At 42.2% G+C, this 14,717-nt stretch overlaps 1 protein-coding gene across 1 annotated transcript in view; it reads left to right on the top strand.

Moving 5' to 3' along the window:
• LOC146989386 (KH homology domain-containing protein 4-like) overlaps positions 1–14,712 on the top strand; it is a 17,396-nt gene extending 2,684 nt beyond the window's left edge. Inside the window, exons 6-14 of the mRNA XM_085804709.1 lie at positions 3,174–3,376; positions 4,714–4,922; positions 5,602–5,662; positions 8,838–8,895; positions 9,123–9,358; positions 10,286–10,393; positions 11,203–11,288; positions 11,424–11,560; positions 13,044–14,712. Coding sequence (XP_085660835.1) covers positions 3,174–3,376; positions 4,714–4,922; positions 5,602–5,662; positions 8,838–8,895; positions 9,123–9,358; positions 10,286–10,393; positions 11,203–11,288; positions 11,424–11,560; positions 13,044–13,186 — 1,241 coding nt within the window. The 3' untranslated portion in view covers positions 13,187–14,712. The remainder of the gene's footprint in view (positions 1–3,173; positions 3,377–4,713; positions 4,923–5,601; positions 5,663–8,837; positions 8,896–9,122; positions 9,359–10,285; positions 10,394–11,202; positions 11,289–11,423; positions 11,561–13,043) is intronic.
• The last annotated feature ends 5 nt before the right edge of the window (positions 14,713–14,717 follow it).

The following is a 14,717-nucleotide window of genomic DNA, read 5'->3' as shown; positions in this document are numbered from 1 at the left end:
TAAACATTTAGCCTTGTTAAAGCCAGGGATGCAAACAGCGCGCTGAAAAGCGAAACTCGCTTTTTTCATGACCAATTAGGTGACTTGTGTGAATTGTTCAGATCCGAAGCAGTGATGTTGCTAGGTACGCGTCCTGCGTCCCTGACGCATTAAAATCTAACAGGACGCAGTAAACTCACTATCCATGCGTCCCGGGGACGCACCTCATTTTCCCATGAAAAATGATACATTGTTAACAACAACTCGTGTTTAAAATCATGGGAATGACCGGCGGACGGCCATTATCCACCATTTAACCCACACAGCCATAGGTGTTGATCTTGCCCGACCATTGAGCAGCAACTAACAAGAAGACGTAGTAGTCGTTAGTTTTTTCTCTCTCTCTCTCTTTTTTTTTTTTTGCCGCCGTAGTGTTTGTTGGAGCGGCGTGGTGCTGCACGTGACGCGCTGACGTTAGTGTGTTTACATTTACGACGAGCATTAATTCTCAGTCCGAACCCGTTAAAAAAAAAAAAAAAAAGGCCTGCCTCACCGAGTCATATTCTCGGCGCGAACCCGGCTCGAACCAGCGCGTCCGGACGGGTTGGGCCGTCCATGCTTAGAGCCCAAAACAGTCCAGAGATCCGAGGGACAGAGAGAGACAGCGCAGCAACAGGTGTCTGTGTGTGTGTGTGCGTGCGTGTGCTACCTGCTGTAAAGGGGGCTGTCCAGCCACAGCTCCCCACTAGACCAGTTCTGAGTTCAGTTTAAGTTTCATACACTCCAGCCATTCTTGCCATTACAATGATAGGAACCTCAGTCAGTACTAAATCTGCTTCTTTCTTTCTTTTAAATTTACTTAAGCAGCTACAAAATATATTAGACATGTACCACACATTTGGCTGGACGGTCTCAATGGTTCAAGAACTTTTTTTCCATCATTAAATATTAAAATGGAGCCAAGTAGCCTACTGCATGTTTGTTTTCCTTTTAAATAAGTTCAATATCAAGTGCTAATTCCACCTGCCATAACTGTCTCTCTCTCTCTTGTCTCTCTGGCTCTCAGACAGTGTGTGTGATATTTACAACACACACACACACTGTAATAATATCTGCACCTATTGATTGACATGCTGTTTTTAAGGTTTTTCTCTCCTTATGTCATTGTGTGTAATGGCTGCACTGTTGCCGTGTCGCGCTCCCATGGTCGCGCTATGGGTCCGTATAATTTCCTGCTTTTTTGTCCTTGGCCAATCACATCCCTGATCACACAGGGACAACATGGGGCTGCCTGTGTGAGTTTTATTAATGTTTACATCAGGTTGAGTTAAACAAATCAGTTTATGCTGCTGTGATTTAAGTAAATACAGTAATCATCATAGTGTAGTGGCAGGAAAGACCATTTAATCTGTATCAAATATTGTGTTGGTCAAGAACAAGTTCAATTTAAAGTCAGAGGAAAAATGTTTAGGGTGTTTTTACTGTTCCTAAATGTAAAAATGGGTCACATGGACCCTCCAACATTATTTAAAAGGTTAAATAACGTGTTACTTAAACATTTTTCATTGTGCTGTGCTCTAAAAATATACTAACAAATACTAGTGTAGAGTCCTGTATAAGGAATGTTGAGCTTAAACTTAAACTTAAATTTAGGTTCTCAGGAAAATAGCTGCTCATCAGTAAATAGTTAATGAATCGATGAGGTCCATCAACTATCGATTAATGAATTAATCGATAATTTGCATCCCTAGGCCCTAGTTTTTTTTTAAATTGTGGTATAATAGCTAAGTATCGAGAATCGTGGAAATTTACAGAAATTCTGGTATTATGACAACCCTATTGGGGACCCATTGAATTTCCCAGGGACCCACCCAAATCACCACCTGTGGGTCCCAGGGACTCACTACATTGAAAACCTATCAACATCACTGCGAAGAGTTTTTGTTTTCGAGAGGGGGGGGGGGGGTCTCAGCTGGGGTCAGTAAAATGTTTTTCTAACAGGCTGACAGTGACAATCACGTGAAACTGAGGCGAACTCATTCATGGTTGTCTCTGATTATACTGATAACAGCCGACCTCAAACGTAGACGCGCGACATGCGCGCTCATTAAGCGGCGCGTATCCGCGTGCAGTCGGTGCGACGGCGACGCTGTTTTTTCCCCCCGTGCATGTCATGGATGTATTATATTAACGGTGCATGTCCGTGGAGCTGTGCACCGGACATGCCCCGTTTCAGAGGTGAAGGAAGCCTTAAAGACGTCGCCTCCGCGATGTAGAATGTGTTCAATTAAAGTGAAACTAACACATTATATAGGGCTATATGTCCATTACACACTGGATGAAACATCTCATGTCTTTATTTATTTAGTTTATTTTAATAGTAATAATTATGACTAACATTCAGTGAAGACCTAAAAATCAGTATCTCCAAAATGGAAATATTGCAAAGGATTTTTTTAAAAAGCATTTTAATATAGAAATGTTGGCCTTCTGAAAACTATGTCCATCTATATGCACTCAATACTTAGTTGGGGTTGAACTACTGGAAATTGACTTTTCCGTGATATTGTAATGTACTTATTTGTTAATGGTGAGCGCCCCCCCCCCCCCGGAAATTCCTCTCTTTTTTGGTCCTGACCCGTTTGCATCCCTGTAAAGCAGAAGTAAGCGATTCACGCGCATCCCTTGGCTGCACACACAGAGAGGACTGCCCCTTTATGCCGTTCTCTCTCCTCATTGGATAAAGGTTGTAGGATACAAGGAAAGTTTTCTCCTCGGCTCAGAGCAGAGTGACTGACAGACCCGTGTTTCAGACCAAACACTCTATGTAAGTGATTGCTGTCGGAAGATACAACTATTTAAGACTTATATTAACACAAATATTCCGCTTACTTCTGCTTTAAAAAAGGTAACAAATTAACACAGATATAAATGTACTCAATATTATTATTAACAAATAACAAAGTGTACATTAGCAGCAAAAATAAATAAATAACACTAGGTCGCTATAACTGTATTGCTGTGTATGATATTAATGACTGGATCGGCCGCATTCATCCGATATCCGATCCAGCTAATTAGTCAATAGCCGATATCCCGGATTGGTGCATCTCTAGTAAAAATGTGTCGTTGTTGAATGTGAAATGTGAAAATCGTTGTGAGCTGACGTCCACGTTGCCCCGTCTGCTCACCAGAGGCCGTGCTGAGGATAAAGGAGATCATCTCTGAGGACGTGTTGAGGGCCTCGGCAGCGTCGGGACAGCAGGTTCCCGTGATGCCTCCGCTCACGCTCTACCCTCAGCCTCCTCGGCCCGTCGCTCCGTCCCCGGGGCCGCGGACGCCCAACGCCGCCTCGGCGCCGGGACAAGGACACCGGCCCGCAGCGCCTCATTCAGGGGTAGGCGGACATGATGTCTCCTCAGACACTAGTGGAGAATATGTTGCACGTAGTTTCATCTTCGCCATAGAAAATAGAAAGATAAAATACTTGAATATTTTCCAACACTCATTCATTCATATTTTCTTATTTAACCAGTGAAAAACATCACAGGTTAAAGGGATACGGCAACATTTTTTTTCCGTGTCTCGCCTCACTCCCGAGTCCATGACCAGCAGATAGACACCATCCTTTCGACTGTGCGTGCAGTAACAAGGGAGATGGAGCTGTATCGCCGTAATTAGCTTAGCTCAAACACTGGAAGTGTATGGGTAGTGTTAGCCTGCCTCCACCTAAAGTCATCAGATAAACTCTTCAGCAACTCTAAACGGAAACCGGCGGGCCGATCTTCGTCTCAGAGCTGACAAAACTCTCTGGTAAGGCATCTTGAGCGGTCAAATGCCGCTAACGGGACGAGATCGGTCAAAACGGAGGGTTCAAGCAAAGACGCTTTATTTTGGTTCAAGCTAGCTACATCGAGGGTAGGTTAGCTTCCTGTTTCAAAGTAAAAGCACAAATTCTATCGTCATGGTTTTCTGTATGTAAAGGGCAACGGGTGTTTTATTTTGTGAAAGTAACCGGAAGTGCGTTGGTCACAACGGCTAGCTTGAGTAGCGCCGAATTCGTCCAAACAAAATTGTAAACAGCCGGTATTTAGACAAATTAACGACACACTGCTGATCTAAACGGCTACTTTCTCACCTAAACATGTTTGAAATGTGGATAAAGTGATATATTTACAGAGTTTAGAGCTAAAATGAAATCAGCTTCTGACTGCTGATTTCAGCTCGGGTAGCAGGCAGGCTAACACTACCCATACACTTCCAGTGTTTGAGCTAAGCTAATTACGGGCGATACGGCTCTATCTCCCTTGTTACTGCACGCACAGTCGAAAGGATGGTGTCTATCTGCTGGTCATGGACTCGGGAGTGAGGCGAGACACGAAAAAAATGTTGGCGTATCCCTTTAAATATCTGAGTTGTCAGGACTTTTTAATTCTTCTTCAAATGGTAGATGAGCTGACAGACTAATGAATTTCCCTTTGGGGATGAATAAAGTCATTGTTATTGTTCTTGTTTGTAAATGGAGGTAAAAGAAAGTGAGGCAAGAGAAGACTATGTTGCTCTCACTGATACTCACCTCCCAGATGAACAGCAGAGAGAACATCTGGGTCTACAGGCGGAGGCCCCGGATCACTGCATCTGCTCACAAAGCTTCTTCTACCTTTAGTGAACGTTAAGCTGTCGACACACACAACCAGAGGACGTCAGTAAACCACTTTGTCTCCTCGTCCTCAGAGTTTTGTGCACACAAAGATTTTTGTGGGTCTGGACCAGGCGCTGCCGTCGTTCAACGTGAACGAGAAGGTGGAGGGACCGGGCGGTTCGTACCTGAGCCACATCCAGACGGAGACGGGGGCTCGAGTCTTCCTCAGGGGAAAAACCTCCGGTTACATCGAACAAGCGTCGAAGCGAGAGTCCTTCGAGCCTCTTTATGTTTACATCAGGTACGTTCACTCAGAGCTTTGAGCTTTTTTTGGTAGTTTGTCAAGTTTTGTTTCGGGATTCCAGTTCGACTTCCCTGTGTGACTAAGCTAAGAGCTCGTAGAAAGACTTAAAGGTCCAGTGTGTAAAATGTTGGTAAAACCGTGACATCCAGCGTTCAGATTCTAGTCTGCAGCGCTCACTCGCTCGCTCACGCTGAAATTGTTTATAACTCAAAAACTTCTCATTGTCTCTGCTGTTTCCTCCTCCTTCATATTCGTTGGTTTATTTATGAATGTGAAACCTGCTCTCTGACTGGCTGGGTTTTCCCTTCAGGCTGCCGTACGAACATGGCGGTGCAAGACCCTTATATGTAGATATAAAAGAGTATTTATAAGGCTACGAAAACCAAACAGATTTCATTTTATAGCGATTATATACTTATACAAATATATTCATGGTTAGTAGATTCAGATTTTAACAATAAACCTTGACAATTATTACACACTGGACCTTTAAGCAGACTGGTATAAAAACTGGAAGTTGAATAACAGTCATTAAAGATTTAGACGATCTAGCTGAATTGGTCACAAAACAAAAAGTCAAAAAATAAAAACAAAGAAATCATAGCAAAAGCTTAAACACAAGCCAGCCAGACTGTTTGTTAAAATCAGTTTATTCACCTGACCGTGTGTGTTGCAGCCACCCGAACGCAGCCGGACTGGAGGCAGCGAAGAAACTCACCGAGAGTCTTCTGGAAACCGTGAGTTGATTATCATCATGACGTCACCATGGATACTGTTGTGTTGTTGTGGAGTTGTTGGTCTGAATGGGCTCTTTGCACAGCTCCACTACTTCCTGAACTTAATGCTGCTCCTTTGTTTCCTGTCTTACATTGTTGGACAAACTGATTCATCCAGGTGTGTCTAACCATTGTGACTACTCAGACACACCTGGATTAATCAGGTTGTCCAACAATGTAAGACAGGAAACAAAGGAGCAGCATTAAGTTCAGGAAGTAGTGGAGCTGTGCAAAGAGCCCTTTCTGTCCACGACTCACCGGAGGTAAAAGAAGGTGAAACTATTAAAGCTCGTAGTTTCACTGATACCAACCTCCTAAAGTAACCGTGGTAGCGTGAACCACCTGATCTCCAGCGATAGGTCCTGAGTGCTCTGCACCTACCCACAATTACCCACAGTGCATCTGTTTGGAGGTTAACCACCTCTGACCAGGGACGGATGTCACCGTTAACTTGTTTTCACAATCAACCACGGTTTTAAACTCCACAATTATTTAATCATAAAGATTTCAAAACACCGTCACTTTCTAAAAAAAGATCATGTCAGAACCACATCATCAGATCAGTCATCACGCGCACAAACGAAAACACAAAAGTTCAGGGGTGCAAACTTGTCACCTTTCGGCGAAATTCGCCGTTTTGGATCCCAAATTGGTCATTTGTGTGATTCGTGTAAATCCGCAATAAAAAAAAATTAGAGGGGGGGGGGCGGTCCGGCGAGGCGAGGCGAGCCGAGCCGAGCCGAGCCAATGCACCTGTCTCTTTAAGGCGCATGCACCTTATCTGGATGACAACGAGTGGTGGCAGCGCTCCTCTTCTGTCCAGCAATACACACCTGAAGCTTCACTTTTCATACAGACTAACTAACTAACGCGACTTTTTGAGCATGGCGAGTGAAAGAGTCGGAGCAAGATGATGCGCCAGCAGCGTTGTATAGGTGCTGTATGGGACCGCGTGTGTGTGATGATCGCGATCGCGGCCAATTAGCGATTAGCGCGTTTAGCTTTTATTAGCTCCAGTGTCTCCTTCTCTAGAGGAGGGTCTGGCGAGCGAGACTAGCTCCAGTGCGACCTGTGCAGCAGCAGCAGGAGGAGGAGGAGGAGGAGGAGGAGGTTGACTGACTGTGGCAGGACACCTCTACCTCTGTTTCACTTTATGTTGCTGGTAAATAATGTGGTTGTAAAAGTAGTAGGCTAAAGTTAAATTATTTTGTATGCACTAATTAAAGGGGCAGAGCTTTAAGAGATTTTAGCTTTTATATTTTAAGATATATTTTTTGTAAGAACCACAATTAATAAATATAGGTTATATATTTCAGTGAATATCTAATTGTTCTTAGCATTTGTCAGATAACTTTATTTGCCCAATAAATTAAAACATGTTGGAACTATCAATGTCTCCTCCCTTGCAGCCAGATTCTCACCTACTTTTAACCTCAGACTGTCACAATGATGGATCAGATGTCAGACTGCCTCATTCTTTCAGTTTTAACCTGAATATACAAGACATGATTGATTTTCCCAACGATCAAAGTATACGAAACCGAACCGAAAACCATGACCACAAAACCGTGAACCGAACCGTTTGCTTGAACATCTTTTAAATACATATTGCCGCTTATGTTTTATGTAACCTATGGCATTTTTAAGCTTCATGTGTGTTATTGGACAGAAAGAGCAGCGCTGCCTCGGAGCATAGCCTACGTACAGAAAACACATTTACATCAATAAATGTTTCACAATGAACCAATCAGTCTGTATTAAATTTTATTTAGTTTGAAGGCAAGATTTGCAAGGTTCATCTGATGGACATCAAGGGACAGATTCTCCAAGTTTTGCACAGCTTTTGCTCATGCTAAACCTGCATAGGCTGAAGACCCCCTTCACATATTTCAAAACCAAACACAGAGAGACAGATTGTGCAGGTTTAACAGGAGCAAAAGCTGTGCAAACCTGAGTAAATCTGGACCCTAGTCTCATGCTAAAATTGACTGTAAATTTACCTTTAAAGTTGGTTTTTTTTTTAAATTCCCCGGGGGACCATGCCCCCGGACCCCCCTAGGGGGTCAGTATCTTGTCACCTTTTTTACTCCTGATGAGTTTGCACCCCTGAAAAGTTACACAACAACCAGGTGTTTAACTGTGTGTTCTGTCCATCAGAGACCGATTCCCTTGACGACGGCTCGCTAAAAAATCTATTAAAATAAACTTAAACATTGGTTTTGATAACAATATTCAGACATTCCATCTGGGGGATTAATAATTGGTCCTACATTAATATATACTTCTAATATTTAGTGTATATAATTAGTAATTTGATTATACTGACTGATTATATGCATTCATACAGAGATCCTACACAAGTATGGAAAAGTATGGAATTTGATTTTTCTTTTGTGATCAAATGTTTAACGAGAATACAAGTTACAAACAAAAAACATGACTCATTAATTGACAATAGAGACAGTACAAAACTGGCTGTAACAACTAAATCTCAAAATAATAATAGTGTTAACCTTGCACTTCAATAAGGTACAAACCAAACCAAACCAAACCAAACCAAAGGTGCATAGAAATAATAAATAAATAAAATTATTTATAATAATTTAAAAACGAGAGAAAAGGGCACCACCAGAATTTGATTTTATACATTTCCAGGTCTGTAAAAGTATGGAAAATGGAAACTATTGTATGGAAATAAATTTATTTTATTTATCTTATCTGAAGTTATTTGGGTTAATATTTTGTTTTGCATATTTTTGGTTTTTGGTATATTTGGTTGCATAATGGCATACACATTCAGAATAATGAAAACAAATGATAAATTGCATGCTTTTTTTTATATTATGCACGTCTATTTACTTAAATATCACAAATTATTTAATTTTTTTTACCGAGAAGTCTGGAAAAAGTCTGGAATTCGGAAATTTCAAATGTGTAGGAACCCTGTTGTTGTGAAATTAATTAGGCCTAATGCATAATAATTGTGATAATCGTAATTTCGTGATGATTTCTCTGACAATAATCGTACCAAGACAATCTTTAACGGTGACATCCCGACCTTTGACTGTTTTACCTTTTATTTGTATTTAAATGCAGCTCTTTACACAGTGTGTGTGTGTTTGCTTTTGTCGTGCAGGTGAGAGCTGAACACGGCCGCATGGTGTCGATGTACACGGCCACCGGCTCCACACAACGTGAGTGTTTCTTTACTCTTTTAATATCTAAAGAGGCAAATTTCCAGCAGCAGTGAGTGGCCAGATGTCAGACAGGTAGTAGCTGACTGCGTCCGTCTTACCGCTGCTGAACGCTGTTGAACCTCATGTTGAAGCAGTAGGCCAGATACTATGTCTGTCTGAACACCCTGTTTATTGATCCGTGTGATAATATGCTATTAACTCCACACTCTATACTTTCATTTCAGCATACGCAGCACATGGATTTCCACCTAATAGCAATTACTCTAGCCAGGCGTCCTGGTATAACTACCCAGCAAATGGGTATGCTGGCGGCTATTCAGCGTATCCAGGAGACCGTGGTTATTGGAGTAATGCAAATGGTCCCTCAAGTCATTCTAACATGTCGACAAACCCTCCATCTTCTCAGGCAATGGTTCAGTATCCGGTGTGTCCTAGGAAACCGCATCCCTATCTGGTCCAGGTAATGAGCAGAGATTAAAGCTGCAACAGTCACAGAGCGAAGAGATAGTTTAGTTTAAAGGGATAGTTCAACATTATGTCAGATCCTCCACTCACCATAACCCCTATACATAGTCATAGCAGCAGGTTCATCATCACCTTTAATTATTGGTGCATGTTGTTTTGAGATCGGCGGGGCAGAGGCGTGAGCTGCTCACAAAACGGTACTTTCGCCTTTCCCTCATCAAACTCATCAAATACACAATCCAACAACTCCACAACGCTCTGGTGGACAAGTTGTGAGCTGCACATTCACCACGCTATGAGATAATAACACAATGTTACCACACAGAGTTGTTTTAGAGGGAAATTCATGCAAAACCGCTGATGCGCGTTGCCTTCAGGGACAGTTTTTCATCAACAGTCTCTGTATTTCCCTCTACAACAACTCTGTGTGGTAACGTTGTGTTATTATCTCATAGTGTGGTGAATGTGCAGCTCACAACTTGTCCACCAGAGCGTTGTGGAGTTGTTGGATTGTGTGTTTGATGAGTTTGATGAGGGAAACCAAGAAATCCCATAATGAGCCTCCGTAGCGTAGCTCTGAGCAGCTCACGGCTCTGCTCCGCCGTTCTAAAAACAGCTTGCACCGACAATTAAAGTTAACGAACCTACTGCTATGACTATAGGGATTATGGTGAGAGGAGGATCTGACTAAATGTTGAACTGTCCCTTTAAAGCTGAACACACACACACACAAATGACGGCTCATAAAACTCACTGTTAAAGGTTTTTAGCTCATTGTTCAGGCATTAAAACTTATAATATAAAGGTTTATGAAACCTGTTGAGACGTTCTGGTTTACTGCAGCATCAGTGTGTGTATGTGTGTGTGTGTACGTATGTGTGTGTTTGTGTGTGTGTGTGTGTGTGTGTGTGTGTGTGTGAAGGATCCTGGCAGCAGTGAGACCGTGGAGCCTGAAGGATCTTTGAACAACCCGAACCCCGAAACAGGAAGTCCCAGACGTCATTTCCACGAGGCGGCGAAGGAAGAGCAGGTTGGCTGCAGAGATATACATACACACACACACACACACACACACACACACACACACACACACACACACACACACACACACACACACCAAAGTGCTGCACAACAGATACAAAACAGTAAAATAAAGCAAGTTAAAGTTAAAATACAGTAAATTAAAAGCAATAAAAGATCAGATAGAACACTGAGAAATATAAAAATACAATAAAAGACAAACCGAGGCCACACAACTCTCATGCTGTATTAAAAGCCAAGGAGTAAAAATTAGTTTTTAGGCGAGATTTAAAAGTATTCAGGGTGGGTAGCTCATTGTTGTCCAAATGTGTATTTATTATGTATGTATTACGGACAGTTAGTATGTGTATGTGTTCTACCCTATGTGGTACTATATTTTATTCCATTGATGTTCTTTTTAAAGGTTGCCTTGTACAAACTGGCAGAGGGGCAATCAATGAAAACTAGCTTTTTACATGTGTTTATTAATGTGCATTGTCCCTTTCAAATAAACTAAACTGAAACTGAATTCATAGCTTAGGAGCTACCACTGAAAAAGCACGAAAAAGCAGGCTTATTATATAATAATAATAATAATAATAATAATAATAATAATAATAATAATAATACATTTTATTTATAATGCACTTTACATTTAAGCAATCTCAAAGTGCTACAGTAGAAGCTTAATTAAAAGGGACACAAGTGTACTAAAATTTAGCAGAAAGCTTTCTTGAATAAATAATAAATGAATAAATATTTTATAATAATAAAATATGTGTATAAGTTTTGACCTGTGTGTACATGTGAATGTTTCAGGCGAGCAGCCGTTCTCCGGAGGCCGCGGCCCATCAGGACTCAGCGCTTCCTGCCTCCAGCGCCGGGGAGGAAAAAGCAGTAGAAAGGTCCGTTAATAGATCTCATTTCCTCAGTGTGTTGCGTTGTGTTGTGTTGTGTTGTGTTGTGTTGTGTTGTGTTGCTCTTTGTGCATCTCGTGCGCTGCAGAAACCCTGACGTGTGTCTCTCTCTTCTGCTCACAGGATCCTGATGCCTCCTCCTCCTCCTCCCTTCGTGGCTCCTTCTCCTGTCGGACGTAAACGGCCCCGAGACGCAGACGAAGTGACCGGTCTGAGCGGTGGCGGCGGCGGCAGCAGCGGCGGAGCTTCACCGGGTATGAGCGCTTCTTTCTGTCGTTATTCAGTGAGAGCCTGAGAGCGTATAGACCCGTTTACAGCCCACGTCATCCAAACGCTGCACGCGCTGTTTCGCCAGAAGCATCAAACTGTCGGGTTGTTGTGTTTGAGTCGAAATCGCCTTTTTTTCCTCGGTTTAAAAAGCCTCCAAAACAGGCGATCTATGAGAAACTACAAAGCGAAATAAAACAGCTACGTTTGCCAGTTTACATTACACATATAGTATAAACACGATCATAGACGTTCTTTTACGTACGTTTACTTACAACTCACCATAGTATAATAATAATTATCCATTGTCCATGGTGTAAACGGGGTGAAGTGATGTCTGAAAACCTCCGAGCTGCTGGCTTCAGGCCGGTCGCTGCCCATTACAACGTTTTCAAGGTGTAAAGCAGGAAATATGCTCCACTATAAACACGGTGTATTTTATTTAGAAAATTACCCGGGTGTTTTATTTTGTATTTTGCCCGCGATTTCCTGTCATATGCTGTCAGCTTCACCTTGTCAAGCCTGCAGTAAATGAGTGCACTTTATGTATCTCAACACATTTTTACATCCCTCCTGTTAAAATGGATTGACAGTACCTTTTTCACAGGTAATCTGCTGACTATGTAGGGTTTGCAAGTGCAGACTATATTAAATGGTATCAATTAACTGTTTAACTACACGATCGTGGATCCACAATGTAAAAAAAACAAACCCCATAATGTTGCACTGCTACTGGCTTTGCCTCTGGTACATGAGACATTTATTTTAATCACTTTTAAACGTAATATATATTCGTTTTATACACAGTTCTCTGTAGTTTTCTACCTGTTGGAGGGCCGCGTAGCCTCGCGACGAGGAAATAAAATAGACCCGGCGCGAAAAAGAAGAGAAACGCCGCGCGACGGCCGCTGGAGTGCCGTAAGTTTACAAACAGTAAACGGGTCTATTCAGACATTTCTACAGTGGAGTTGTCTGTTGCATGAAACCCCCCACCCCCACCTGGTGGAGGAAGAGGAGGAGGAGGAAGAGGAGCCTTGTGTTGGACGTCTCTAACCAGCCAGACTAACTGTCTCTTCTTGTATATGTTTTTCTGTCTTTCCCCTTGTTTCTCTCTCTCTCAACATGTGTCCTGGACCTGCTGCTGCTGCTGCTGCCTACCTATTATGGGATGTGTTCTGCTGTGCTGTGACTGTGCCTGTGCCTCTGCCGTTTCATTTGATATGATCTCCCCCTCCTCCCCCCGCCCTTCGCCCCCGCCACCGGGCCGCGGATCAAACCAACTCTAAAAACCAACCGGGGGCAAAACATGGGGCTCCTCATTGGGGCTTTCCTTCTGGTTCTGTTCTCTCTCCCCCTCCCCTTTCTCTTTCTCTCTCTTTCTCTCCTTTTCTTCTCTTCTCTGTCTCTCCATGTTTCTCTCTCTCCTCCTCTCAGGCTGTGTCGTCGTCCCGGTGCAGGAAGTGTGTGAGGAGAAAGAGGAGGAGAAGAAGCAGAAGAGGAGTAAAGTGGATGAAGATGCTTCGGGGCTCGTTCCCTACGGAGGAGACTCCTCTTCCTCCGACGACGACGACGATGAAGAGGAGGAGAGGACACGCAGCAGTAAGACAGATAACTCATAACCCCCGCCCAGGGAACCCCCCCCCCCAGACTTAAAGCCCCCACATTCAGTTTATCAGTGCAGTTCTCAGACTCTTAAAAAAAGAAAAAGAAAACGTTAGACGGAGAAATCCACCCTGGTTCCTCGTCCACTGTTTTTACTCCAAACAGCTGCTTTAATGTTTTAATTTGATAGTTTTTTGCTTCAGTTAAAAAAAGATGTGGTGGTTTTCTATAAAGAAGACACTTTAAAGGGACAGTTCAACATTTATTCAGACCCTCCTCTCACCATAACCCCTATATATAGTCAGTGTTTAATTGTCGGTGCAAGCTGTTTTTAGAACGGTGGAGCAGAGCCATGAGCTGCTCAGAGCTACGCTACGGAGGCTCATTATGGGATTTCTTGGTTTCAAACTCATCAAATACACAATCCAACAACTCCACAACGCTCTGGTGGACAAGTTGTGAGCTGCACATTCACCACGCTATGAGATAATAACACAACGTTACCAGACAGAGTTGTTTTAGAGGGAAATGCAGAGATTGCTTGATGAAAAACTGTCCCTGAAGGCGGAGGGATTTCAGAAGAGAAAGTAGTTCAAAGTATTTTGGGGAGTTGTTGGATTGTGTATTTGATGAATATTGAGGGAAAGGGTGAAAGTTACTGTTTGGCAAGCAGCTCACGTCTCAAAACAACATGCACCGATAATTAAAGGTGATGATGAACCTACTGCTGTGACTATAGGGGTTATTATGGTGAGAGGAGGATTTGACTAAATATTGAACTGTCCCTTTAAAGTTACAGATGCCACATGACTGAAGCTGTGTTCCTTTATCAGTGATATGATGGATAAGAAGCTCTGGGATGTCTTGGTGAATGTTTTGCTGTTGGTTTTCATTCCTCTACATCTGTTTTAGCTTGTTCTTTTTGTTTTGTTTTGTTAAGTTTTTCTCCCAGAATGCCTTTCTGCGACCCCTCTAACCAACAACATGTGTGACTTTGTTTGGTTTTCACACACTTGAGAGTAAATGGAAATATTTACAACTTTTTTTTAGCCACATAATTTAAAATTGCACATCTTTATTCTGGTTCAATGTTATTAGCAGCTTTGAGGATATGGTTTTATAACCTTGTTGTTTTTGTTTTATATTTTTTACTGACTCCAACACATGCACTTACCTAAAAAATTAAAATAAAAATACAGATTTGGTCCAGAAAAGCAAAGCGCCTCATCATCTTCATCTTCATCAGTGTGGAGGTGCAGGGTGGATTTCTCCTCTTCAGTTGTGAAGACAATTGTATAGTAACAACAAATAGATTTTTTTTTCTTGTTTTTATTTAAATTTTCGATCTTTTTGTTAAACAGAAACAAGCCCCTCATTTTCATTTTTATTTTATTTTCTTATTTTTTGAACTTCAACAGCTGCTCTGCTGCAGTCACCGATGGTGGAAGTACATATTGTAAAATTCAGTGAAACCTTTTCTTATCTTGGAAAATGGTGTATGCCTGTTCCCATGGAATACTACAATAAAAACAAGTGAAAACCCCCCCG

Source organism: Trachurus japonicus, chromosome 3, assembly GCF_045865225.1.
Source record: "Trachurus japonicus isolate A0001 chromosome 3, Traja_1.0".
Lineage (NCBI taxonomy): Eukaryota > Metazoa > Chordata > Actinopteri > Carangiformes > Carangidae > Trachurus > Trachurus japonicus.
Note: the sequence above shows the minus strand (reverse complement) of the source record. Positions and strands in the feature narration are given on the sequence as shown.